This window comes from Catharus ustulatus, chromosome 4, assembly GCF_009819885.2.
Source record: "Catharus ustulatus isolate bCatUst1 chromosome 4, bCatUst1.pri.v2, whole genome shotgun sequence".
Lineage (NCBI taxonomy): Eukaryota > Metazoa > Chordata > Aves > Passeriformes > Turdidae > Catharus > Catharus ustulatus.
Genome location: NC_046224.1, coordinates 59,490,770 through 59,518,292, shown reverse-complemented (window position 1 = coordinate 59,518,292; position 27,523 = coordinate 59,490,770). Strand labels below are relative to the sequence as shown.

The following is a 27,523-nucleotide window of genomic DNA, read 5'->3' as shown; positions in this document are numbered from 1 at the left end:
GGAATTTGCTGTGAAGAATGTCTGAAATCTTTTGATAATTACAACCTGTTTGCTGCCTCACCTGGTCCAAACCACTTTTCAGGAACCTTTTGGACATCCAGACAGGAATGTTGCCATATAAAGCCTGGGAGACTTCTCTTAATGCACTGTGTACCTGTTTCTGTTTTCCAGAAAAAGGTGGAGGACCATCCAAACCGGAGTCCCTCCATTTGGTTGGCCATGTACAGCGCCTTTGGACGGCCAATCCTGCTCAGCAGCACCTTCCGCTACCTGGCTGACCTGCTGGGCTTTGCTGGGCCACTCTGCATTTCTGGCATTGTCCAGGGCTTCCAGAACACAACCAATAATACAAATAGCACAGAAAAGGTAACCTGACAGTGTGCATCGAAAGGCTCTGGTGGTAGATTTAGAGTCACATCAGGCTGCATGCTTTGATAGGTGTGTGGTCATCACTCTGTTATTTCATGTTTTCTCTTAAGCAAATTGAGTATTTCTGTTGTGAGAGACAGTCAAGTTATAAACCTGAGCAGTGGGAGCCTAGGTAGGCATGGAACACAGGTCATGGAGGCTCCCTCCAGCTCCCCAGCCATCTCTCTTGATGGAGTCATCCCAGAAGTTCTGGGAAGAAGGAATTACTTTTTCTATTCCTCTTCAACTGTGCCTGTTGTTTCAGGCAGGACACACACTGGTGGTGCCTCAGTGATGCATCCAGCCTGGGAATTTTCCTTAATTCCTGTCCATTTGCCAGTTTGACAGTTTTGAGTTCTCTCAAATCTCTTCTTTTTTTTTTTACTGGGAAGCTGACAGTAGCCAGTTCCTGTTTGTGACTGATTGTATTGATAGCTGCTGTGATGAACTGTGTTGGCACATATTGTGAAATTGAAAAGTATCCACTTTACTCAGTGGTGTTCTTGACTAGAGATGCACAAGAGGTGCCAGATCAGTGCTCATTTCAAGTTTCACTGAGACTGAACTTTCAGGGATCACCTCTAAATGCTGAGCGAGCCTCTGATACAGAATAATTTCTATCACAAGAAAAATAATTGATGAGTAACTAATTAAAAGATACAGGCAAAATTATTTTACTGACAGCAGAGAAGAAATTATAAAGAATTTTTCCTGCATTTGTCTTCTGAGAGAAAAACATCTCCATACAGGTTTGGGAGTGTTTTATCTCTGAATGAGCAGACAGGTATGGAATAATGGAACAGCATTTTCCTCTCTAGATAAAGTATTTGACTATCATCACTATCCAAATATCTTTTTCTTGGCTGCCCACTCCTGACATTAATTTTCTTGACTGATAGTCTCAATTTGGCTTGAGGCTTTCCCTGCACTGAACAAGATTTTAATTGTACAGCTTATCAAATAAAGCTTTTTATCATTCTTGAACCTGCACATACTGGATTTGAGCCACAGAGTTACAAGGCAGAATGCATGTTTTGCTTTCAAAAATGTTGGGGTTTTTTGCATGGTGAGCAAATAAAGTATTTAGGCTTGAAAATAATTTCTGGATCTCAGATTTAGGAATCTGTACCTTGTCTGCTTCCTTAATCTTTTCTACTCTTCAGTGTAGTGGCTTCAGTTGTGACTTTTAAAAGTTTTAATGAGCATTGGCTAAAGGGAAGATTGGAATCACTGGAGATCTTGTAAGCACTTGGCTTGGTGACAGTCACTATTTCTCTTGGATACATTTCAGAATGTATTTGCCTTTAATTTATGGATTTTGATAAACTTTCTCTTGGCTGTTCTTGCTATTAAACATTTCTCCTTTAAATTCTGTCTAGTTCCAGTTAAGGTGAATATGTTTAATTTTATGCATATTCTGCCTTAATTCCTGAGAACTCTATATACATTGAAAAAAGGTACCCACAAATGTTATTTTCTTATTGCTATCCCCACTATGAAAACAAGGGGAAGTTAGATGCAGCAGAACATTAAGAGAGAAGTTTTCAAATGTATTTATCTCATAATTTATGCACTTAAGCAGCTCTTTTATCAAGGAGTCTTGGGCAGATGGCTTTCTTTTTTATATTGCCCATACCTGTCATCTCAGAATCAGGTTGGATATTTCAGTAGAACAGGCTTTTTCTTTCATTTTTTTTCTCTCTTTTTTTTTTTTGCCCTCCCCTGTAAGAATTCAAGTACATCCTGCTTCCAGCTGGGTCGGAAATACCAAAGGAACAGTCTTCCTTGGACAAATGTATTTTGGTACATTTGTTTCCTTTTCTGCCTGAAACAGAGCAGAACAGTGAACACAAAAACTAGAAAATTAAAACAAAGGGCTTTAAACAAGATTTTTTTTCCTCTTCCATGTTGAGACATTTAAATCCCATTTTATGCAGAATACTGGCATGTGTAGTCTTATGCTATTCAGAATTTATGGGTATCATAAACTATATTTGTGGAAGGAATTGTTTCCATAATATGCAAATGTAACATAAATAACTAATCTCATATAATAAAAAATATTTTCTTGCAGCTTCTCTGTGGGGCAGGTTTAATGAGCCTTTTTGTCTACTGAGTAGCATTTCTATCCTAAAAATCACCAGAATTTGATGGGGAAACTAAAGACAAGGCAGACGTAGTGATCTTACTGTTCCTTTCCTGCTGGAACTAAATAATTCTAGAACTGCTAAAACATCTCAATCCTCAGTCTTTGGAATAGCAGCAGAGTTTTAAATGTGTGTCCAAATTATTTTGGTACAGAGGTCAGTGAGAAATCTGATTTCTATAACTTTCCCATAATACCATCAGTATGTTTTGTTCTATCTAATGCAGTGATTTAATTTGGTTGATTCCAGCTTCTTGGGAGTATACAATCCCTCCGATGACACCTGCATCATCTTTTCCTTTCTTTTCAGGTGAAGGATCCATCAAACTCCTACCTTTCATCGGAGGAATTCCTCAGGAATGTTTATGTCTTGGCAGTCCTTCTCTTCCTGGCCCTTATCCTGCAGAGGACATTCCTGCAGGCCTCCTACTATGTGACTACAGAGACTGGCATCAACCTCCGGGGTGCCTTACTGGTGAGCAAAGATCTGCCAGGAGATTCACTAGAAACAGCTCCAGCTTTGTTCTTTCATTCTTTACCTGAAGACTGACCTTGAAATGGTGGTTTCAGAGAAGATATGTTCTGTATTTCTCTATTTTTGTACAGAAAACTAGACAAAGTAGTGTTGGCAAGCAGCTGACAGCAATTCCTTTTGCTAAAAACGAATCCCATCATTCTAACCAGTTGGAAGTTTAACACTTATAAAAAACCCATATAAAAATACATTTTTGCAGACAATCAGAGATAGGTGAAGATCAGCTGTGTGATTTTGGCTCTGCATCTGCTTTGTTCATTTGGTTATGAGTTTGCCTCTGCTGACTTGGACAGAGTCATCTGCAGCGTGTCCTTATTTTATGGGAACACTGTGCATGCGTCGGGGGTGGTGACTCTGGATATTTATGCCCTTTAGCACAGAGCCCTGTGGGATGGGACAGGAGTGATTCATCTGCAGGGTTGTGTCTGTAACCCCAGCATCCCTTAACCCTCTGTGAGAGCCTTGTTTATGAACTGGAGCCAGCAGCTCCAGCCCAGCACGTTGAGGGGGGTGTAACAGGGCTCTGCACAGACCAAACTCCACAGGCAGCAGTAGCAATCCAGAAGCCGGAAATGATGTTTTGCCAGATGTAACTAACCATGGGAATATCATCTCAGCATGGAAGCTTTTTTTTTTTTTTTGTACTTGCTCTGATTGATGGAGCTGCTTCAAACATTTTCTGCCTTCTCTCAGGATAGATGGTACAAACTTGGGGATGAAAGGGCACCTGGTTATTTCCTTTTTGTGACACCCACTTACCAAAACTGGGAATTTTTGGAGAATATACAGCTGATTTATTTCACCAGGCATTTCTGATTGATTCTACAGGATATACTTTATTCATGAATAAAATGGGTCAAAAAGGACAAATTATTTTTAAAACTTCCTTGGACCTGCAGTGTTTGATGTTTCATCATAACTGCAAACTGGGCTCACAATATTTGTCTTAAAAATTCAGTAGATGTGAGCCTTGATTATTTTTAAACCCTGTTAAACTCCTACAATTTTTATGGAAAGGAATGGACAGGTAAGAGAGACAGAAACCCAAAGGAATACATACACACCCTGATCAAACTTCACAGCATGAATTTATCTGTCTCATCAGAAACAAGGATCTCTTTGAAAGAAAAGCAGGCTCACCAAATGCTTTTTAAAAAGATTCTTTGACCAATTTCCTAAATTTTGATATTTTGTTGTAATTTTTTGTTCTATTTTAGGTCTGCATTAAGCAACAAACTTTTTAAGAGGAATTGGAGTTTTTAAAAATCAGTTCTCTCTCTTGTGCTTTCTCTCACTCTGTCTCCACCTCTCTGTCTCAGGTGAGAGACTGGGAGAAGGACAGTCCTAGGTAAAGGCTGAGGATGCATTCTACTGGTACTATTCTTTTATAATTACATCATTTTAGTAACTTCCTTTTTTCCCCCCTTTCTTACAGGCAATGATATATAATAAGATCCTGAGGCTTTCTACATCCAACTTGTCCATGGGAGAGATGACACTGGGACAAATCAATAACTTGGTTGCCATAGAAACCAACCAATTAATGTGGTTCTTGTTCCTGTGCCCAAACCTGTGGGCAATGCCTGTTCAGGTAGAGAATCCAAGTGAGGGTGTGATTTCAGAGATCCTCCAGGCTGGCTGAGGAAGGTGCATGTCTGGGACACTGCTCCAACATCTAGAGGGGAACCTGCACTTCCCACTAAAATTAACCAGCCACAAGAAAGGTGGCCCAAGGAAAGGTTTCTCTCCAAGGGTCAGTGAAGAGAGAGGGGTTTATTAGCAGGATTTCCATGTCTGTGACTTGAAGAATGAGGACCTGCAGTCCTTTTCCTACTCATAATTCTTCCACTGACACAAATCCATTGCTTTTATTTTGCCACCTGGCATCAGCACTAAGCATTGCTTCTGCAGTGTTCACTTGTAACTGGATTTTGTGGCAGGACCAACAGTAATTGAATCCTGCTCCATGAGTGACATGAACACTGACAATGCTCAGAGGAGCTCTCATCTAAGCAAACTTAGTCACTGAATACATCTACTTCTTAACAAGGCTGGGAAAGAAATGGAGGCAGATCTGTAGGAAGGAAAGGTTGAGATTACTTAGCATGAAAGAAATCTCAAAAAATGCCAATGACTTAATGACCTGAGACATGCTGATTTTCCATGAAGCTTGGACTCCTGTAGCCTCTTCAGAATTTTAGCTCAGGGTGTGTTTGGCATGGTCCTTATCTTTCAGTGATCCCTCTGACATTAAAGAATTTTTAAAAGGGGATAGAACCAATTCTTAGAATAGATCTGTTTTGCTGAATTTCCTGTGTCAGTAATCTATTTTATTAGTCAGTAATTACTACTTGACTACTACTAATGGGTCGGGTAGGTTTTAAAGTGTCATGAGATAGTTTATGAAAAAAAGGAAAAAACTGCTATCTGGAAACAGAAATTAGAAATAATATATAGGCTTCCATTTCACTGTTTCATATCCTGTGAAGTAGATGAAAGTGTTGCTATCAATACTTTGAAAGTTATTAAGTGAACAGGTGATCTGATTGCTGTGGCTGGGTGTGATAATTTGCACTACAGGAGCCTCAAAAGCTAAATATTGCTTTAAAAATGTTATACTCAATTGATTCTTACTGCTGATGTTGTATAATAAGAAGGGAGATTTAAAGACAGACTTGTTTAACAGATGGAAGTATGAGATATGCAACTAATTCTGTGTGTCCTCTTATCACTGAGGACATCTCTCTACCACAAAGTAGAGCTTTTAATAGAAATATTTATATATCAGAGCTCGAATTAACTCAGGAACCAGAATCACAGCAGTCCCATCACAGCCATTCCCAGAGAACCTTCTGTGGGAAGTGGTCCCAACCCCTTTGCAGTGCTAAGGCAGCATTTTCCTCCAGAGCTGTGTGGTATTGATGCCCAAGCTCAGTTTGTGTCAGTCCCAGCACATCTGCTTCATGCTTCAGCGCCTGTCTGTGATGTCCCTCTGCCTGCAGTTGCACAGGGACACTACTAACAGAATGCAACTGATCCATGACAGCCCTAAGACCTCTGAATGCTTCCAGAGTGAGGTAAGGAACTCTAGTGTAAACAGGACTCGAGGCCAGGAGCACTGTAAAATGCCTCAGGGCAAGCACCATCATTTTAGTGCTCCTTTAGTTTTGTGGAAGCCCAGTCAGGAATTAGAACTACCAGACACTAACACAAACTATTTAGTTAATGTCAGAAAGAAAGGCTTCTGGGTTTATTTCCCACACTTTCCAAATGTGACCTCCTGAAGTATGGGCTCAGCTGATTCCTATGAACCATTTAAGTGTTTATTAGAAGAACAAACATTTTTCTCTTGGTGTGGTTCTGGAATATTGAAATCTACTTTTTTTCCTCCTGTGTTGCTTTTCTCTTCACAGATAATAATGGGTGTGATCCTCCTCTATAACCTACTGGGAGTGAGTGCCTTGGTGGGGGCCGCTGTCATCGTGCTCTTAGCCCCCATCCAGTACTTCATAGCCACCAAGCTGGCTGAGGCTCAGAAGAGCACTCTTGTAAGTGAATTATTTCAGTGACATTTATGATCCAGAAATGAGAACAGGGTTCTGTTCTGGGTTCTGTTCTTGTAGTTAGTGAAAAACACTGTGTGTGTTTGGGCAGGCCATCCCTCAGTTTCACTGTCCCCATCTGTTTTTCTATGGCTGGCTCTGTGTCTCTTCCTTCCTCACAATTTCTCAGAAGAGAATATCAAAAAAGTATGTGGGCCTTGACCTGACTTCTCTGCAAAGAGTATTTTTAATCCAACTGGCATGATTCTGTCTGAATTCCACTCCATGAAAGGGTGTTATTCCCACATGCAGATGTTGTATTTCATGGAATGTTAGCAAACAGTGCAAATGACTGATAATTATAAATTATATATAAATTATAGCAGGAGAGTATTAAAGAATGTGCGCAACCTCCCTCTGTAAAATCTAGAAATTTTTTACTCTCAGCCCAAGCTTTGCTATTCTCTAAAAATCAGTTTGCATTACTGGATTATTATCTATTCATATCTAAACTCTTCAGTGCTGTAAGTTTATTTTTCTGCCTCATTTAGCTCACCAATTAGAATTATTTTCTCTCCTTTGTCTAATTTTTAACTTTATTGCTGTGACCCTTGAACTTTTAAAATAAGCCTTTGATGTTTAAGTTGCCAAATATTAAAAGATCCTTTTTATCTTAATATTCAGTAAGCAAATTATTGATGCATGGATTTAATTGCCAGCACACTTGAGTCCTGTTGAATTGTGCCAGTTTTTATAATCTGTACAAATTGAACAGAGGATTTACCTTTGCATAATTTCAGAAATAATCTCAATTCTTCCTGCTGCTCTATTCTGACTTCCTCTGACTCATAACATCTTTTGGATTATGATTTTACAAAAACTCATGATTTTACCAAAACTTACGATTACTGTTTTTTGATGAGGGGAAATCAGCTAAATACATTGCTAAATATCTCACTTATTTTCACAACTGTATCCCAGAATGATTCTTGCATCAGCAAATACACACATTTAGGTTTCTGTCTATTGTGGTGGACATCATCGGCCTACTAACTCGCCTCCCTGAGTTTCACCCTCTCTTGAAGGGTTGGGATGTTTTGAGTTATTTTTCTTTGCAGAAAAGGGTCACTTAATTTCCCATAATTATTGTAAATACTTTAATATCTCCAAAGAAAATGAAATGTTCTATTCTTTTTCTCAGTATGTCACCTGTACAAAATTACAAAAGAACAAAACTATTTTTTAAAATGAATTTAACAACAGAAATGAGGAGAAAAGAGACTTGTCATTAATACTACAAATGGTTATACTTTTCCCCCTGGTTTTCTCTTGAAATGAAGGACTATTCTACTGAGAGATTAAAGAAAACCAATGAGATACTCAAAGGCATTAAACTATTAAAGCTGTATGCCTGGGAGCACATATTTTGTAAAAGTGTGGAAGAAACGAGAATGAAAGAGCTCACCAGTCTCAAAACCTTTGCACTTCATACGTCTCTTTCCAGTAAGTAACTGTTTTTAGTGCTCAGAAAAGTATTTCATGTTTTTCATGTCAACATTCCTCCCAACTTCAACCAAAGAGAGATACAGCAGTGCCTGTGACACTTTTGTCTATGTGTAATGTCATTAAAATAAAAAAGGCATGATAAATTACATTACACAGAAATTCTAAAGGATAGAATACATATTGTTGATTATTTTTTGCAATAAGTTTTCTGTAACCTTCATTGTGACATTACAGTTAGGAGTTGCGCTATAGTAAGAAGGCTGCAGATAATATTGGCAGCTCTGACTACTACAGTGAAGATAAATTATGTTTTCTGCATATAAATTGTGTTTTCTGCAATGCAGAAGGGTTGAGTAATGTTTTAGTTGTATTTCATCTTAATTTTTGCACATAATGATTTTTATCCCAGTTTAGTAGAGTAGACTAATGAGAGAATTCCATGGCTTATTTGTTGGTGTGTTTAAGATCTTTTACTATCACAGAAGGAAATTTCTTCCTGAAGGCTAGTTTTCCTTTGGGAGTTTTAATTACTTGAATTGGAAATAACTGGAATATTTTAGTGTCATATACTTACTGAAAAAATGTTTTTTTCTTATTTCCTATCATTTGATGCTTGCTTTATTTCTCTTTCCCAGTTTTTATGAATGCAGCCATACCAATAGCAGCTGTTCTTGCAGTAAGATATGCTTTTTTTCAGTTTTCCTTATAAAAAAGGGAGAGGAAAGTGGGGGGAGGAGGTGTAAAAAGGATAAAAGATCAGCATTGCTGTCGTAGGACCTATTCTTCATAAAACCAGCAGATGAATTAAGGTGCCTCTGCTACCTGCAGGAGCGCGTGACACTGGAAGTTTTCATTCCCAGAAAGTGGGTTGGTAAAACTAAAGAGAAAAATAATTTTTTACTATAAGAAAGAAAAATCATTACATCTTGATTTTTTTACAGAAAGAAAAAAAGAAAGAAAGAAAGATCATTACAACTTGAAAGAAGACACATTTTGAAAAGCTTTTTTTGAAAGAGATTTTGAGTGTCTTGTCTCTTTAGTAGCAAAACTCATTTCTGTTTCAAAATGCATTATGAGGCACCATTAAAGTTTTCAAGAAAAGGTACTCTGCAGGTTAAAGAGGAATAAATTTTGCTTGTCCTCTAGCCAGGTTTAAGTCTCAGCCTCATGCACTAGAGGAACTATGCCACGCTGGTCAGTAAGGAACTTTCATAGAACCAAAATTTGAGGGCAGAGTATACTGAGAGTGTGTACAAGAATTGGAACATTTATGACCAGAATTCTTCATCTGTGAAAAAAAATCCTAAGATTTGTTAGATTCTTACTGTTTGTTTTCTGGGTTGTGTATTTCCTGTAAAAAAGTCAATTACAAAGCTGCAATCAAATGCTAGATTTTACAATGAAAACTTTTTCACTCTTCAATGTGTAAGCCTCTTGAAATCACTGGCAAGATTTTAAAATCTATTTCACTTTAACAGAACACATCTTTCTCTCCAGTTTATCTTGATTCCAACTGAACTGAGGCAGTTATTAGCCTTAACTGAGCAAAATATTTTGCTAGGTGTCCTTGTCCATCTTGTTCAAGAGTCCTTGTGATGACATGCTCTTTCTCTGATGTGACAGACCTTTGTGACTTATGCATACACCAATGACAGGCCGCTGCAGCCCGCCCAGGCATTTGCATCCCTGTCGCTGTTCCACATCCTGGTCACACCTCTGTTCCTGCTCTCCACAGTGGTTCGTTTTGCAGTCAAGGCCATCGTGAGGTAAGAGGTGCTTCTCCTTCCTCCAACTCCTGAACACTCATATTCAGTACCAGAAAAGGTTGTTTCTACCTGCTCATGTGTAAGAGTGTTGTGAGGTGGGACTCTGATGCCAAAGATGTGAGAGAAATCAGATTGACTTTTCCTTTTTACTGCATCATACAGAGACAAAGAAACACAGCACAGGAAGGACAAGGAGCTGCTGGAGCCAGGCCAGAGCAGGACCACCAAAGGCGTCAGAAGGATGGAGTAGCTCTGCTGTGAGGAAAGGCTGAGGGAATTGGGGTTTTTCACCCTGGAGATGAGGTTTTGGGGTGACCTCATTGTGGCCTTCCAGTGCCCAAAGGGAGCTTAAAGGGAAGATGGAGAGAGACTCTTGACAAGGGCCTGACAGGACAAGGGGCAATGGCTTCACACTGACAGGGAGGAGGTTTAGATTGAATAAGAGCAAGGAATTCTTCCCTGTGAGGGTGCTGAGGGCCTGGCACAGGTAGCCCAGAGAAGCTGTGGCTTCCTCTGGATCCCTGGCAGTGTTCCAGGCCAGGCTGGATGAGGCTCTGAGCAACCTGGGCTAGTGGAAAGTGTCCCTGCCCATGGCAGAGGGGTCAGAACAAGGTAGTCTTTGAGATTCCTTCCAACCTATGGCATTCTGTGATTCTGTGATTCCTAATACTCCATTCTTTTTACAATTTAACTAACTTTGGCAACTAGGATTCAGAGCTTCACTGTCCTTCCTTGGGAGATGCTCCTCCTCTCACACTGTGGCCACCCACCACTGCTCTTACCTCACAGTCTGTGGGCTTTTGTCAGCACTGAGGGGGTGAGAGAGCCTGGTGTGAAGCTCTCTAGCAAGACCAGCTCTGCTGAAGCAAGGAAATGTAACTGGCTTAACCCTACCCCCACATAAAGTGCATTGGGCTATAAGTGAGAATTAAATGATGTCCTGCATCCTGTTCCAGGTATTTATATCTATAAAACAGTCCAACAGAAGGTTCCTTCTTGCTGGGCTATGGAGCACTCAATCTTGAAGGAGCAGATTGGTATAAGTCAAATTTCAGGCTTTTGGGTGTTGTGTTAGTGGTCTGTATGGACAGAATCACAGCCATAGGATGGTTATGCAGATCTACACACTGCCAAGATGTCCCAAGAGGTGCAAAGTGACATCTGGCTGGCAGTAGAGTGTCAGATGCCAAGCACTAGCAGGATGTGAAGACAGAACTGACCTTCCCACCCAGAAACATCATTCTTTCATGCCAAGCCTAAGGCACATTGGCAAGATACTGAATTGCTGCTGTCATTGCCTCTTTTTGGTGGGTAATGGTAATACCAAACGGCAGTCAAGGGGACTTCAGGCTCCACAGCCATCATTTACCAGCACCACACTGACTTTAAAAAACAAAAATAATTAAACAGAGTTTATTTTTATCAAAGCAGCAGCAGAAGAAGGGCCACATGAGACGTTTTCCCTAGGTTGAAAATGATTTCTGAGTAGTGGAAAATCTCCAGGCTCCTCTATAAATCAGTCAAGCCACTACATCTCTGTACTATGTTTAGCATAGCCCTAATATCAAAATGGTGTGTACATTTTCTTTAACACTGCTGACCACCCCTCAGAACAATATTTAAAGACCAGATTTGCCAAAACAAACTGCATCCTTTGTCAAACTCATTTTCTAACATCTTTCTCCCATGAACATCAAGTCCCCCAAGTGAAGGATAAAGAATGTATGTTTGGCCACTCAATGGCTCTATCCTCAATTAAATACATACACGAGTATGTGCTTATTGTCTTTGTGATTAAGAGCTTGTGCTTTGGTCTGAATCTCAATTTTCTGTTCAAGAGTAGTTCTAGTGCCAACAAAACTTCTGAGGGTATTCATTCAAATGCAAAATAAAGGTTGATTTTATTTCAGGTGCATGATCAAAACAAGGTTTTGTATCTTCTGCAAGAAAATAAATTCTTGCTTAGCCCCTTATGTAAGACTGTAATTCTGATGTGGAAAAATATCAGAATTTATGGGGCACATAAATTTTCTGTTCAAGAGAGGAGAGGAATGGAACAGGCATGTTGGCAGGAGGAAATAATGGCAATAGCAGTGCTTTCTTGGTAACCTGTCTCTTGTGGCATGAAGGTGTATTAATAATTTAATACAAAATACACAGGCTTTGAGATGGACTATTTTCCCATTTGCAGATTAATGTCTAAATCACTGATCTGAAGGCATTTGTCCTTCTGCTTTCTCAGTCTCTGACCCATTGCACCTTGATTTTAATTTTTGCAAGGTAATAGCTTTACCATGACTGGTGTGTGATTTTGTTCATCCCTCCCCTGGAATGATAAAGACCCAGGTGCTTATGGCACTCTGAAAGCAAGGGGGACTGAAAGGGGATCAAATCCTCGTGTGATGAAGAATGAATTGAACCTGTGCACTGTATTTCCCAGTGGACAATTTTAAGAGCTAGGCAGAGTTGCTGTGTGTCTCCAGAGCTGGCCATGGCTGTGCTGAGGTGTGCAGTAACCAACCCCTGTGTGCATGCAGTGCATAGAACCATGGAATCCCAGAATATGCTGAGCTGGAAGGGACACACCAGGATCATCGAATCCAGCTCCTGGCCCTGCACAGAACACCCTAGGAATTCTACCCTGTGCCTCAGAGCATTGTTCAAATGCTCCTTGCACTCTTGTCAGCCTTGCAGCTGTGAACACTTCCCTGAGGAACCTGTTCCAGTGCTTGACCACCCTCTGGGTGAAGAACTTTTTTCCTGATATCCATCCTAAACCTTCCCTGACACAGCTTCATGCGGTTTCCTTGAGTCCTGTCACTGGTCACAGAGAGCAGAGATCAGTAGTTGCCCCTTCACTTCCTGTCATGAAGAAGCTGCAGAGCTTTCCCCTTCACTTCCTCTGGCAAGGAAGCTGCAGAACTGCTATGAGATCTCTCCTCAGTCTCCTCTTCTCCAGGCTGAACAAGCCAGGTGACCTCAACTGTTCCTCGTATGGCTTCCCCTCCAGACCCTTCACAGTCCTCATGACCTCCTTTGGACAGTCTCCAGTAGCTTTAATGTCTTTTTTTACTTGATGCAAAAATTGTCAGGATGCACCCACTGCCCTGGCATTTCCATAGGATGGAAGTGGTGAATGACTGTAAGTCCCAATGACTTATTTCTGTGCCCTGACTGCACCAGCCTGAGAAAGGCACAGAAGAGGTAAGTCTGCCAAGAGGGAAACCATTCCCACGGAGCTCCCTTGGCACCCTCATGACTTGCTCTGCTCTTCATTCCCAGCTACCAGTACAATGCTTAATTATTTTCATCTGTCCTTCTTCCACACACATAAATCTTCATTTGCCATCAGGGTGGCAGATGAAAGTATCCCATGAACTTCTTTTGGAACATTTCTGATAAATCCTACTGGCGTGACTGCACAAAAAAGGAAATGTATTCGTGGAAACCTGGATTTATGTAACTCACTGTCCTGCTTTCTTTCAAGTGTACAGAAGCTGAATGAGTTTCTCCTGAGTGATGAGATTGGAGGTGACAGCTGGAGAGGGGTGGACAGCTCTGTACCTTATGAATCCTGTAAGAAGCACACGGGACTTGTAAGTTCTGCTTTCTGACACTGAATTTCAAAGCAGAGAGGCCATATAGTCCCTTACAAGGACAGAGCCTGGGAGCTTTGATTTATAGCCTGGCTCTAATATTGACCAATTTTGTCTCTTTTATGTCCTAATCTCTGTGTTTTTATGACATGAAGGGTCCCCAAATACACTTAAGCACTGCTGAAGTGTCAATAGTAAAAAAACCTGAACAACTGGAACCAACCATAATACGCCAACATATTTAAATATAACTAAAATTCAACCTGCTTCATTTTTATAGAAGGCCCATGTGGATTTGTGGTTATGGGGCTTGTACTGTACATTGCTTGTGCAATCATCTCATACTGGGCATCCTTAGTGAGGAAAAATTCCTGCTTTGGGAAATACAGAATTAAAGCTGGAAAAAAGCAATATCAAGCTTTGTGAAATAGGAATTAATTCCAAAATGCTGTTTCTGGAATACTAAACATAGAGTGAATTTAAGTTAAAATTTGAGGACAAAACCCACAATGAAGATGATTTGGGAAAAGGTGATTTTTTTTTCATTTTGGCATTTTTTTCCAAAGCTATATATTTCACCAGTTTCAAACTGACTGTACAATTTGAAATGTGACTGAAACTTGCAGCAACAGAAAGAAAGTATTAATATTATTTTAGCTTTCCAACTTGAAACAATACCCTTCTTGTTTTTCTGGGCTAACAATGATAACAAAAGAAACAAAAATGAGATTGTTTCAGCTTTTATTTGTCCTGTCCACCTTTTGCTTAGTCCTACAGAGGCTGTAGATGATGGGGAGAGGATTTGAGAAGGATGATAGAGATGAAATTTGGGATGGTTATGCATAGGAAGCAAAAAGTCCCAATATTTTCTGTGCTTCAGTTAAGGGTGTTTAAAACATTTAAAATGTGTGCATGACTGTGGTACATCTGTATTATCCCACATTGAAAAGCACTGGTTGGTTCTCCTGAACTGGAATGGTGGTAGGAAAGGGAATGGATTATTTGCTTTACAGGGCACTAAATGCTGTCTCCTCATGAGGATTCCAACTTTTCTCCTGTTTTCACTTCTCTCTGTGTAGCACACCAAGGCCATCAACAGGAGGCAGCCCCTAAGGTATCAGCTTGAAAGCTATGAGCAGCCAGCAAGGAAGCAGACACGGCCCGTGGAGATTGATGATGTGGCCATTAAGGTGGTTTGGAAAATGTTTTCCCTCCTGAAAATAGGGAGCAGGTCCTCCTGCAACAGCACCTGATGGTGCCCAATTACTGCTATTATTTCAAATTTGCCATGGCAAGAGCAAGCCCTTAAATAAGTTAGCACTTTAGCCAAGTTTACAGAGAGAAGACTGAGCTTCAGACCAGTATTTGCAATTATTTTGTGTCTTCTCAGGAGACAAAGAGGCATCATGAATCTAATGTCCAAGTCTTTAGTCTCATATTTGACAGAGTGAAAGTATTTGGTAAATAGAGCTCAAGATCATCCCTTTATTGCCTTCCAAACATTTTGTATATTTGTGTATTTATCTTTTCCTACTCACAGCTTTTTGGGGTTTGGCAATCTTTACAAATTTAGTGTTGTGTGTGTACAACCATACCCTACCATGTCTATTAATCAAAGATTTATTTTATGAAGGTATTTTAAATCTAATTTAATAATTCTATTTTCCCCCTCCTGTGTTTAAATGTCTGATTTGTGGTAATTGTTTTGTAGGTGACTAATGGATACTTTTCATGGGGAAGTGGTTTAGCTACGCTGTCCAACATAAACATTAGAATCCCAACAGGTAGGATGAAAGCACACCTTAAATACAAAATATAGAATGTCAAATTGTTATTAGTTCTGCTTCTTGATGTTTTGAAATGCACAAGGGTATACATTTAGAATTTTATAAAGAAAAAATAGAGGTTAAAAGAGTGTATAAGGTCATGAACTGTATTGTTCATAGAGTAATATAATTAGATAAATTATCTGGCTTTTATGTATTTATATAGTTTATATAGTTTTATAATAGCACAAACTAAGTTAAAAGTTAGAATAAACATGAAAAAATTATTGAAAATATATCATTATTATTTTTTGACAGAGAAATTGAAAAAAAAGAGGTAGAACTCTAGACTCATTCAAACCAGGGGTCTATCTAACTCAGTTATTTTCAACAACACTCATGCATTATACTTTTCCTGCCATTTGTCAACATTACAGTCTTCCAGTTCACAACTATTTTTATTCAGAAGAGAGTTTTTCTGTCAAGAAATCCTTGATTATTTTCTCTCTCAATGAATTCCTCTTTATCAAGCTGAGTTCCTGTAATTCCTTGCACCCTCAGTGTCTGGCTAGAAATTCCACAGGTTTATAAAATGCTGGTTTGTTTTGGAATACTTGTATAGAAAATGTGAAAAGTAGCAACTATTATTAATAATAGCAACAATAATTTTATTTTTTTGTTTTGTTGATAATGCTGTCATGTTCATAACACCATCTGCTGGCATTTGATATTATATTAAATAGTCTTCTGCTTTATTTTGATTTCATATCAAGGGCTTTGTTTTAAAATAGAATATTACTTTAGGTTACTGTCACATGGTTATTTAGTAATCCTCAAGCCTGTATGATTTGTTTCCATGTAGCATTAAGTGTCACCAGCAGAATGTCTTTGCTCCAAGGAGTTTACAGTCTGAGGCCATGGGCTCCCAGGATGGGTGAACCAGAGCTGGCCTCCTTTGAAAGGAATAAGACCCTTGGCTTCCCAGATGGAGAGAAGCCGAACTGGCAAATTTCCAGTACCTAAAGGGGAGCTACAAGAAAGATGGAGAGAGACTCTTGACAAGGACCTGGAGTGACAAGACAAGGGGGAATGGCTTCACACTGACAGAGTAAAGGTTTAGATTGGATATGAGGAAAGGAATCTGCCCTGTGAGGGTGGGGAGGCCCTGGCACAGGTTTCCCAGAGAAGCTGTGGCTGCCCCATCCCTGGAATTCTCCAAAGCCAGGCTGGATGGGGGCTCTGAGCAACCTGGGATAGTGGAAGGTGTCCCTGCCCATGGCAGGGGGTTGGAATGAAGTGATCTGTAAGGTCCCTTCCAACACAAACATTCTGTGAGTCTATGTGAGTCTGGCCAGCACAATTAGAGTTCAATCAGTTTATGGGAAGATCTGAGAAGCATTGTTGTCACTGCAGAGGAGGACTGGAGGTAGGAAAGTGTCTGTGGAGGAGGTGAAGAAAAAGTACAGCTAAGCAGAGAAGAGTAATGGGTCTTCTTTCAGTTTATTTAATAGATTGACCCAAATTAATTTCAGTTCATTTATTAGATTGGTCCAAAATTTCATGGAACTCCAGGCTGAATAATCACTCCCCACCATATATCATTTGACCCTAAATAACTTCTGTAGAGTAACACAGTCCCACAAAACAAATGTTAATATAGGTAAGAGCAAAAGTCTCATTCCTTGGAGATTAGTGTGTTACTGCAATCCATTAATGTTTCCATGGATGAATACATGCAATATTGCCCATTTATGTAGTGAATGCTAAAAATATTATTGAATCTGTTCAAGTGCTCTAGAGCTGAATCTAGCTGGGCCTCATGAACTAGAGTATAACTGTTTTTTTTCTTTTTAAAAAGTGTTTTGTTGTTTTTACTATTACCATAGGTCAGATGACAATGATTGTGGGCCAAGTTGGCTGTGGCAAGTCTTCACTTCTCCTTGCTATATTGGGAGAGATGCAGACCCTGGAGGGAAAAGTTCACTGGAGCAAGTATGTTTATATAGCTATTAATTTCTGTATTCATTTAAGGAGGAGGCTGAGATTTGCTGTGAGAAATGTAAACTTCATGCCTCAGAACTGCATGCTGAGAGATTACCATCACCCAGATCCTCTCTGGAATGCATCACCTGCAACTCAGGAAGGATTTTTCATTGTTTTGTCACTTTCAGAGCAGGCAGAGCAGGGTGCCCAAGGAAGGGATAGAAGATAGTCTGGTTATTAATATCTGATATACTGGCCTAGCAAATGACCTGGATAGAAAGCATAGGCTATTCCTTTTATCAAACAGGCTTCAGTACTCGCTATAATTGAAGTCAGCATTGTCACATTGTTCCTGTATCCACCAGTGAAAGTGTGGAGCTTCTCCAGCCCTGTGGGATGTATGGGCTGTTGTATTTCCACTCAGAGCTGCTGTTACTGATGGCAGGAAAAAAAATGTAATTACATGTGAGCAATGCTTTTCTCCTTCCCTGGTACCTACCCAAGCCTCATCTATGGAACCGTGTCACTCTTCACAGTAATACACTCAAAAAGCAGCCTGAGCACACCAAATACCTTAAAAGTAAAGGCTGGGAAAAGCTGTTTCTGACAGGAGAACTGCCCATGAGGCTAGGCATGGATTCAGAACCAGTGAATGAGAACTTCCCACAGAAACTAAGTGGGGCAGCAGGCACTCTTCAAGCCTAGGCAGGGCAGAGACAGTGGAAGTGATGTGCTGTAAACCCAAGACTTGTTTGGTTTTAAAGATCAGTTCTGTTTCTTTAAAACTACCAAGTCAAACTCCTCTCAGTTATCTTTTTGCTGAGAGAAGAGGGAATTTTGTCAGAGACCAATATTTTGTTGCTCCATCCCTTGACTAGTAACCTCATTTGTCTTATTTTTTTTACAGCAATGTTGTAAACTGGATGGTTTTTGCTTTTCCTGTGATAGTATCCATGACATTTTTGCTCTCTAGCTATACTTCACTTTCTGCTATTCTAAACATATGATCTCACTGGAGTAGCAGGTACAGTTGAAGCCAAGTCTACACTAAATTTAGTTTAATTATATATTAATTTAGGCTTTGAAGGAAGAAGAATATGGGACCTACCACAGTTATTTCTTTGAGACATGCAAGGAAGGTTTTTTATACCACAATCAGGCATTGTTTTTTTCGGTAGTAAGAAAAAAATGAAAGGAGTAAGTAGAACGTACCTTGAAATGATTCTTAGAATTGTTTTGAAAGAAGTATTTGAGAAAGACTCAAATTTTTCCTAGATAAAGATACTGGAAGCATTGGAAAGATTAGAAAAATGAGAAATCTTAGACACATAATAAATACAGCTTATGAAATGCTTCATAATTAAGAATTGTGGAAAAAAATTAAGTTTAATATTGTTCAAGAGATAGAATCATGCTGTCAGTTGATTAGTAGTCTGTACATCACCACAACACCAAGAAACTCAGGTTTTAGCAAACACCTCCAGTTTTTTTCATTGCACACAATAATTGTGATACAGCTGATGCAAACATGGTTATATTTTGCTGGTAATTTCAGACTGCCTGGCAGACAGATGAATACAGAAGGATACTTCAGGTATTTAACTAAGTGGCTCCTGTATTTTGCAAAACCATAATTAAGGTCCTATTTACTCTTTTAAGTCCCTTTCCATGTAATTCTCCATGCATGACTAACGCAGCTACTGATCCAGGGATGGAATGCAGGCTAGATGTATTCCTTTACAAATTCAGCTGTAGCAACAAAATAGTTGTAAGCATGGACAAGATTGCAGCCCCAGTTGCATTGGGAGAATCATGCAAGGCATCACTGGGATTCAAATTCCCTGTTGCTGTGGAGGCTGAATGCAGTGAGAGCTGTTGTGTCTTGCTGCCAGGGTTGTCACTGCTTTGGCATCTCAGGGAAATAAAGCACGGCAGTGTATCTTTCTGTAAAAGATCTTGGCCAGGGCAAATTTTATGGGCTGGGTCTCAGTTTTTCCCACTTATATGAGACACGGCCCAGAAATGTGACATCCTTAGACATGGGGCTGGGTTTTTGTTTTCCCAGTGAGCAATCAGCTTGAGAGGCTTGTTAGACATTGATGCATGGGAGTGTCTGGGTGTAGTCATTCCGCCAAGTTTTTTTCAGATGAAAGTTATTTATTATGAAGTTATTTTTTAATAATTTGTGGGAATAATGTAGAAACGTATTCTCCTCATGCACATCAAGCCAAACAGTCAGAACCATCTTAGACTGCCAAGCCAAGAGGGGCTAAGTGGAACCCTTTTACTTGTTATGTGGTTTTTTTGTACATAGAAATGGTTTCTGTGCAAACAGCTTATTGTATACTCAGTGAAAAGCTCAGGGAACACAAGAACTATTAAACAGATCCTCAAAAATGGCCTGTTTTGTCCTCAAGTATCCAGAAGGATGTGACAAATATTAGGAAAAGTCGGTGCTCCCCTCAGAAGGATTGCCAAGTACAATGCTCACCAAAAGATTACAACCACAGGAGCTCACAGAAAGCACTGAAGGGCATAATGAGCATGAGAGGGATAAAAAATTACCCACATAAATATGGCAGTGGCCAAAACCAGCAGAACTAGTAGTTCTGGTTGCAGGGACAGGCCTAAATTCCTCTAAACTCCTGTATTTAATTTGTGTAGATGCTTGGTCCTCATCTTGCCTCAATTTCCTGCCTATGTTAGCAGAGGAAATGGTTCATTCTGTTGTTACAGGGGTATCCCAGAGATTTTGTACACCTTTCTTCTCCTCCTTCATTACTCTGTAGGATGAGGGAATCAGGCCTGGCTAGAGATGCTTTAGTCTATTTTAAAACATTATGAGTGACTATAAAATTACCTAAACCTCAGAAAGAGATCTTTTTACTTTTTCTTAAAACCTTGATTTCAATAGATTTTTTAAAAATTTTATCTATTCAAAATCCTATAAAAATGACTGATTAGTTTGGTCCTTCCTACCATTTCAAACTTGAACTTAACACACCCCATTTTGGGCAATATGTATATTTTATAGTACAGCTAAAAATCAGTATAAATAGCCACATTTCAATAAATAAATGAACCAGAGGAAATAAATGCTAATCCCCTCAGGCAAATAAACTACCCTTTTTAGAAATCTCAGGAGCTTCAATTTCAGCCCACTCCCATGCCCTGCAATCACATCACTCTCTCAGATTCAGCAGAGTAATAAAGAATAAAACCAAATACTTAATCCCCTTGCTTGTGAAAGCCCCAGCTCACTAAAGGTCTTCTCTGTGTTTATTCATGGGATTATTGGTAAATGTGAGTTCTCACAGAAATCTCATTCATAATTTGGGAGAATCAAAGTCAATTTGTCAAGCTAAGTCAGGAATGAAATTTCTAACCAAGGAAAATGGTTTAAGAAAACGAGTTCCTAAAATTAGTCCTTGCCCATTGAGAAACTCTGTTTGGTTATCATGGCAAGCATATTAAATCTGGAATGGAATTGCAAGGAGTCTTGCAAGGCTTGTGCCCAGCTTTTTTAAACTTGTAGTTCAGAGGGTGCTCCCAAACTTACACCTGAAAACATTTTCTCTCTCTCTACCACTGCAGTGCTCTCCTGACAAAAGTTTGGGGGTCTTGAATAGAGCAAATTTAGGGTTTCTTATCTTGTTTGCCTTCACCTAAATACCAGCCCCCTTTCAATCTCTCCTTAGACCCCGTCTTTTGCTTTCTTGTAACTTTTTTTCCATTGTAGAAAAGACTGGAGGCTTCTGCTGAATGAGAGACCAAGTTTTAGTGAGGAGCTGTCTGTTTTGAGCCTCAGTGTGTGGCTCTCTGCCACCTCTGAGACTTACTGCCCTCTGATGCAGCACCTTCTCTGGCAATTAGACTGTGCATTTTAGGAGGCCTGAATTATCCAAGTCCTCAGCTGATGTGCAGCACAGAAAGCAACATGTCTCAGTTCTGGCATTTTGGGAAGGTTCTTAATACATGAGTCTGGCATTAAAAGGACTCTGCTTCCTATTAGAATTTTTATGCCCTTTCTAGACTTGGATATCCTGCTAATGAGTGCATCTGCATTTACTGGTATCCCAGCAGTCAAGCAGTCATTTCTGTCTCAGCAGTGAAGTGTTTAATCTGGAGTGTTCATAGGCCTAAGAGAAGAGGATTTGTCTGTTCATGGCTCTTTTTTCAAAGTCAGGAAAATAATGTTTTAGCATGAGTTTTCTACCTCCTTCCAATGCCTGTTTCTATTTACCTGGTATAATCTCTTTTAGGTTTTGCACTTTGCAGTGATGCATCACCATGCCTGGACTGAGCATCATCACTGGTCCAAAACTGCTCTCTGACATTCCAGGCACTTGGCACTGTTAAAAAGTCAATTAACAAACAGAGAGAGCTGCAAAATCATTCATGTCATTACTGCTATTTGAATGCTCTTCAGAATATATTTCTTAAGAATTTGATTCTTGAGAAGTGGAGGATGACAAGGAAAACCTACATGCTGTAGAGCTGTGCACAGCTTTATGTTTCCTTAGTGCTACAAAGATATTAAAAATCTGTTCTGATCCTGCAGCGTAGCTGCAAACCTCATCTTTACTCCAGGGGAAATTTGTCATTAGTTACCAACTTCTGAAGGCCACTGGCAGAACTGTGTGGTGAAGCTAACTTATTGCTTACCAGGCAATATTAATATTTTAATTTTTAATAGGTTTTTATGATACAATTTTCATTTTTAATACATTTTCTAACAATGTAATCGGTCTGTTTAGCCACTATGCCTTGTAGATATGAGACTGTCACATTTTAAAAAGTGTTATGGTTTTGCTTGGACCTTGTTTGTTTTCCCTTCAAGAACATAAATACCCAAACTTATGCTGAGTTCTTAAAGTGTGTAATTAACTCCAGGTTCACTGTATGTAAAACTAGCACAAAATGTTATTCTTTATATTTCCTGCTTACTAAATGTCATTTACCATAACTTACAGTGTAAATGAAACTGAACCTTCTTTTGAAGCATCCAGAAGGTATTATTTCTTTCCTAGTGTATCATAAAACAATCATTAATTTCTTCAGAATTTCCCCAAATCCTCATCTTTGTATTTTTCAGCCATCTCCATGTTTCCTTACCATGTTTGATAATTGTTTACTGTGGGATTAATTGATAGACTGTGCAAATCCAGTGGATCCCACACTTCTCCAGCCAGTGAACCACTACCTCTGTCTTGTCTGAAAGATGCTCAGCTCCCATTTGGCCTCAGTGGGAGTTCAATGTTCTCCTTGTCATGCAAGACAGGATCTCTAGGTATGAGGCATCATTAGGTGTCTCCTCCCACGTGTTTTTGAGTTTTCTGCCCAACCCTGGGTTCCCCGTGGTGCCTAACCTGGGATGGGATGGAGCAGGGCACAGAGGGAGCCAGCTCAGCTCCAGCTGATGCCAAACAGGGACTCCACCCCTGGCTGCAGGTTTAAAAGAAGGACAAGCTCCACTAAAAGTATGTCATAAATGACAGAGAGGTAGTGGCACACAGAGCTGTGGTTGGGAGCCACACCACGGTTTGCTGCCTCATAACCCTGAGGATGTATTTCATATGAGTGCATATGAACAGCTAAAACTCCTGGAAGTTTTGGGATATTGCTGACAGCTTCTAACCAGCTGTTTCACCTGCCTTAGCACCCCCTCTCTCAGTAGTAAATCCTACATGCTTACAAATGAAGCTAAGCAAATGTTTTGCTGGAAGCCATACCATCATAGAAACTGAGAAGGAACCTCATTGTGGCCTTTCAGAAATGGCAGGGAGCCTAAAGCAAAGATGGAGAGAGACTTTTTACAAGGGCCTGAGCGACAGCACAGGGGAGAATGTCTTCACTCTAACAGAGAGGAGATTAGAAAAAAAAAAATTATTGTATGTGTGTTGAGGCCCTGGCACAGGCTGCCCAGAGAAGCTGTGGCTGCCCCATCCCTGGAAGTGTCCAAGGCCAGGCTGGATGGGGCTCTGAGCAACCTGGGCTAGTGGAAGGTGTCCCTGCCCATGGCAGGGGGTTGGAACAAGATGATCTTTAAGATCCCTTCCAACCCAAACCACTCCATGATTCTATGATAAAATGTTCAGATCCATGAGCTGGTACCAGTTCACACTTCCTTCCTCACATCACCTTGGGCATCTTAGAAAAATGTCTGAAATTACATGGCTATTTATGCTGCTGTACCTTGGCAAAACAGCCAGAAGTAAAAAACATTCATGCCCCTATTGACAAATGTCACTAAGCATTTAGACATATTTAAACTATGTCTAACAAATCCTTGGGAGGCTACAATGATTCCTTCCCAATCTGTATGAAGTTGCCCTCTTTTCCAGTATCACCGAGCATCTAATAAACTGAAAGGGAAAAAAGTATTCACTGAGAAAAAAGTATTTTATATGTATGGCCATATAAAATAATCTCACACTTCAGAAAGCAGCAAGTTAGAGAAAATAATGTCAAATAACTATTTGTGTGATAATTTAATATTTCTTAGTACAGTTTATAATTTGCCTTTGGATTTGAATTGCAATTACTAGATTGAGGTAGGTACCAACCATTTAGAGTAGAATAGAATACAACCTAGAGTGTAGATTTTGCCATCAGGGGAGAGAGTGGGTGCTGTTCTAACAAAAGCATCAGATTTAAAACTCTTCACTTTGTTTTGCTTATGTGTTTCCCTGTATTTTTCTGAATGCTCATTCATGAAATTAACTTTTAAAAACCTGATTATCAGACATTTCATAGTGTGAGGACTTGGTTTCTTACTAAAGCTCTGTGTCTGTCTGCAGTAGGAACAGGTACTCCGTGGCTTATGCAGCTCAGAAGCCGTGGCTGCTCAATGCCACCGTGGAGGAGAACATCATCTTTGGCAGCCCCTTTAATAAGCAGAGGTAAATATCCACCTCCTTGCAAAAATAAGCAGAGGTAAATATCCACCTCCTTGCAAAAACACCTGGCAGCTCCTTTTAACAAAGGTTTTTTGGCATCTTCTGGTGGAAGTTTCTAGATTTTGGAAAACATCAATCAATGCATGCTAAACCTGGGGTGGATTTGGCTGACCTGACTGTTCACTTCAGAGGAAGGTTTCTGGTTTAAGTTAGGCTGCTCCTCTAATGAGAGCATGTGTCTAAGATGTTTGTGAGAAATCCACAGTGGCAGTGGCTCTCCACAGAATACAGCTGAAGCCATATGTGTCATCTCCAAGGTGAGATGAATCCCATCTTTGGAGACTATTTATGTATTCTTTTGTTTAATGGAGCCCAAGATTGCCAGAGGACTCTGGAAACAGGGATTCTAGGCATGCTTCCACTGTGCTAATCCTGCTGTGATCAAGTTACTGGAGCAGCCACTTTCCAAAAACAGCATTTATGAAGAATTGGTGCCTTGAGGGAATGCCCTTAATTCTTCCTTTAGAAATACAGGAGAAGGAAGTGTGAAAGCTGAGAGCTTCTATTGTGCTTACCAGCACCTGCTTCTTCCATCCTTCTAAAAAGTCCATTAACAAATGTGGGAAAAGCGACTGGACTTAAGGGAAACAAATTCCTGGTGTTTTCAAATGCAACACTCTCTGTTTTCAATTATTGCAAATACACCTTGTTCCTCTCAGTCTATGCTAAGATGTATGACTCCATTCTGACTTCGTAAAACCTAACCATGACCAAATGCCTTGAAATCCAGAAAAGCACCAAAATTTCAGAGACCAGATTCTTCAGCCATAAGTTTGTCTCACTCATTTCAAAGGGGCAGGCTGAATTTCATCACTGAAATAGTCTGATCCCAGCTGCTCATAGCAGATCAACTGCTACAGACCCAGAAATCTCACAAAAAAAAAAAAAATCAAAATTTTGTAAGTGGTTTGTTGGTTCTGGTAAGCCCAGAAGCACTGTAAGGATCCCTTGTCCTGTAATATCACTTCAAAGAAAATGAAGAGGCACTTAAAGGGGAAAGAATAAAAACTCAGTGGAAAATAGCTTCAAACACTCTGGAGTCCAACAAAACAACTCCATGATAGGGAGGAATGTACTCAATAATGTACATAATTAAAAAGCAGACTTGCTAATAAATTACATCTTCTAATAAAGATGTAATTTTTTACAATGCTTCATTTACAATGCTCCAGGATTAGTTCTCAATAATAATTTTGCCCTACTTATTTTTACAATTATCCAGCCATCACAGAGCAATAAAAACTTTGTGGTGACATGTACCTGGAGGTTTTTGTGTTAACAGAGTAAGTGGCTGAGTAAACAATTGCAATGACCACGTTGTTTTTCCAGGTACAAGGCTGTTACAGATGCCTGTTCTCTGCAGCCTGATATTGACTTACTGCCATTTGGAGACCAGACAGAAATTGGAGAAAGGGTAAATAATGTGAATGCTTTTATCTCTGCTTGGCCTTTGTGTTAGGACACTCCCTGATGTCATTCACACAGTTCTAGTCTGTATTGGGCTGCCAGAGTGGTAAATAATTGTAATTCACCAAGGTTTACTACAAAAAAAGTTGAAATCTCTTCTGCTTCTTTAGCTATTTCTCAAATTAGATTTTTAAACTGAAGTCTCCCATTTTTTGCTTGCAGAGTTTGATGCTACTATTGGTTACACTGTTCAATCTATAAAGCCTGCTGTGCTCAGAGCAGCTCTTCGTAATTTACACTTACCACAAACAATAACTTTTCATCATTATATAAGGACTATGCTTGTTTATCAGTAGAATTGGCATTTTAATGAAGTTTTTTATTTTTAATGGAACTCTATAATTGTAAAAAATCCCATTTCCAAAGGCCTGTCATAATGTTTATTCAAAGATGCGTGTTTCTGATCCATTTGAATCATTAGGGGATTAATTTAAGTGGAGGCCAACGACAGAGAATCTGTGTAGCTCGAGCACTCTACCAGAACACCAACATTGTCTTCTTGGTAAGATTTTTCTTTTTTACGTGGAGCATGCAAAGATAGTAATAAAACTGGAATTCCATATATTTAGTTTATATTTAGAAGACCTAGGGGGACTTGTATTCATCTCCAAAACCAAATTATAGAGATAGGAAATAAGCATCCATCAGAGGCAGCATCAAAACATCCTGGGAGATTGATGAAGGTGGGAATTCCTGCACAGATGAACACTGAAGAGTGGAACAGATTGTCTTAATTCACCTTGCTCTCAGTGGTTACCTACTATCAGCACAGTCCTACAGAAATCAGCAGGATTTCTGATAAGGAGCCATAATGAACATAAAGGGCTCAGCACTCTCCTGCAGATTGCTGTGGAGTTGGACAACCTTTCCCTTCTCTGTTATTACTTTCAAGGCATATTAGGAATTTCAGGAGGTTCATGAAGGGGCTGTTTGAGCCTCTTGAAAATTGAGTAGAGACTTCTTGAAGAAAAAGTGTTTGCATATTGATATCCTTATCTGAATGTTGTCTTATTTCCAGCCACACTCACTCCAAGTGAAGACCAAGCATGTTTGTACTTTAGTTTGGAGAAAATCAGAAGAGCTGCTATCTCTGCTTTAAATTTCCTGTGCCAGTTTCACATCAAAATTGGGCCCAAGTTTGGCTGTGGATCCTGGCATTTTCAAATTTCGATGGGAAATTTCAGTTCTGCTGTTCACTCTGTCATTGAGGCACCAGCACTACACAGAGCCAGACACAAAAAATGAAATTAAGTCCTGTGAACTGAAGAGCAGTGGATTCCAGCTCACTGGAGTACAGCCCTCTGACTGGGTCCTAGTCACTAAAGAGAGATGAAGCATCAGTAAAGACAGATGCTTTCTATTTTAAAAATACTATTTTAGGAACAAACCTCACTTTTGTATCCTGTTGTAATATTTTTCAATTTGATGTGGTTGCAGGATGACCCATTCTCTGCACTGGACATTCACTTAAGTGATCACCTAATGCAGGAAGGGATTTTGAAGTTTCTGCAAGAAGACAAGAGGACTCTTGTTCTGGTGACACATAAATTACAATATCTGCCACATGCTGACTGGGTAAGGGAAGGGGTACCAGGGGAAAATTTGCTAAGGATGAATGTACACTTGAAGTTAACACCATAACATTTAATGGGATTATTACTTTTCTCTACAGTAGAGTCCCTCCTTAATTCTGTATGCCTTGTGGCTACCACTTTAACTAACACAGTTTTTATAGTGGAAGAACTATTTTATTTTTCTATTATATAAGTAGATTTTTTTGTTCATTGAAAGGCCTGAAGAATTTTGATTTAATTGCAACTAAGTCTATCCCTTCTTTTCAATGTTTTTT

At 39.6% G+C, this 27,523-nt stretch overlaps 1 protein-coding gene across 4 annotated transcripts in view; it reads left to right on the top strand.

Moving 5' to 3' along the window:
- The window catches only part of ABCC9 (ATP binding cassette subfamily C member 9), a 71,935-nt gene that overhangs the window by 19,856 nt on the left and 24,556 nt on the right, over positions 1-27,523 (top strand). For 2 of the 4 annotated variants that reach the window (XM_033057123.2, XM_033057122.2), the window contains exons 10-25: positions 172-366; positions 2,865-3,029; positions 4,525-4,680; positions 6,503-6,637; positions 7,972-8,134; positions 8,773-8,813; positions 9,761-9,903; positions 13,391-13,499; positions 14,579-14,689; positions 15,211-15,283; positions 17,152-17,257; positions 22,222-22,260; positions 24,049-24,150; positions 25,537-25,621; positions 26,096-26,176; positions 27,112-27,249. In XM_033057123.2, the coding sequence (XP_032913014.1) occupies positions 172-366; positions 2,865-3,029; positions 4,525-4,680; positions 6,503-6,637; positions 7,972-8,134; positions 8,773-8,813; positions 9,761-9,903; positions 13,391-13,499; positions 14,579-14,689; positions 15,211-15,283; positions 17,152-17,257; positions 22,222-22,260; positions 24,049-24,150; positions 25,537-25,621; positions 26,096-26,176; positions 27,112-27,249 (1,842 nt within the window). Of the gene's footprint in view, positions 1-171; positions 367-2,864; positions 3,030-4,524; positions 4,681-6,502; positions 6,638-7,971; positions 8,135-8,772; positions 8,814-9,760; positions 9,904-13,390; positions 13,500-14,578; positions 14,690-15,210; positions 15,284-17,151; positions 17,258-18,803; positions 18,843-22,221; positions 22,261-24,048; positions 24,151-25,536; positions 25,622-26,095; positions 26,177-27,111; positions 27,250-27,523 lie in introns of all 4 variants that reach the window. The other 2 variants (XM_033057121.2, XM_033057125.2) reach the window with 2 other exon arrangements.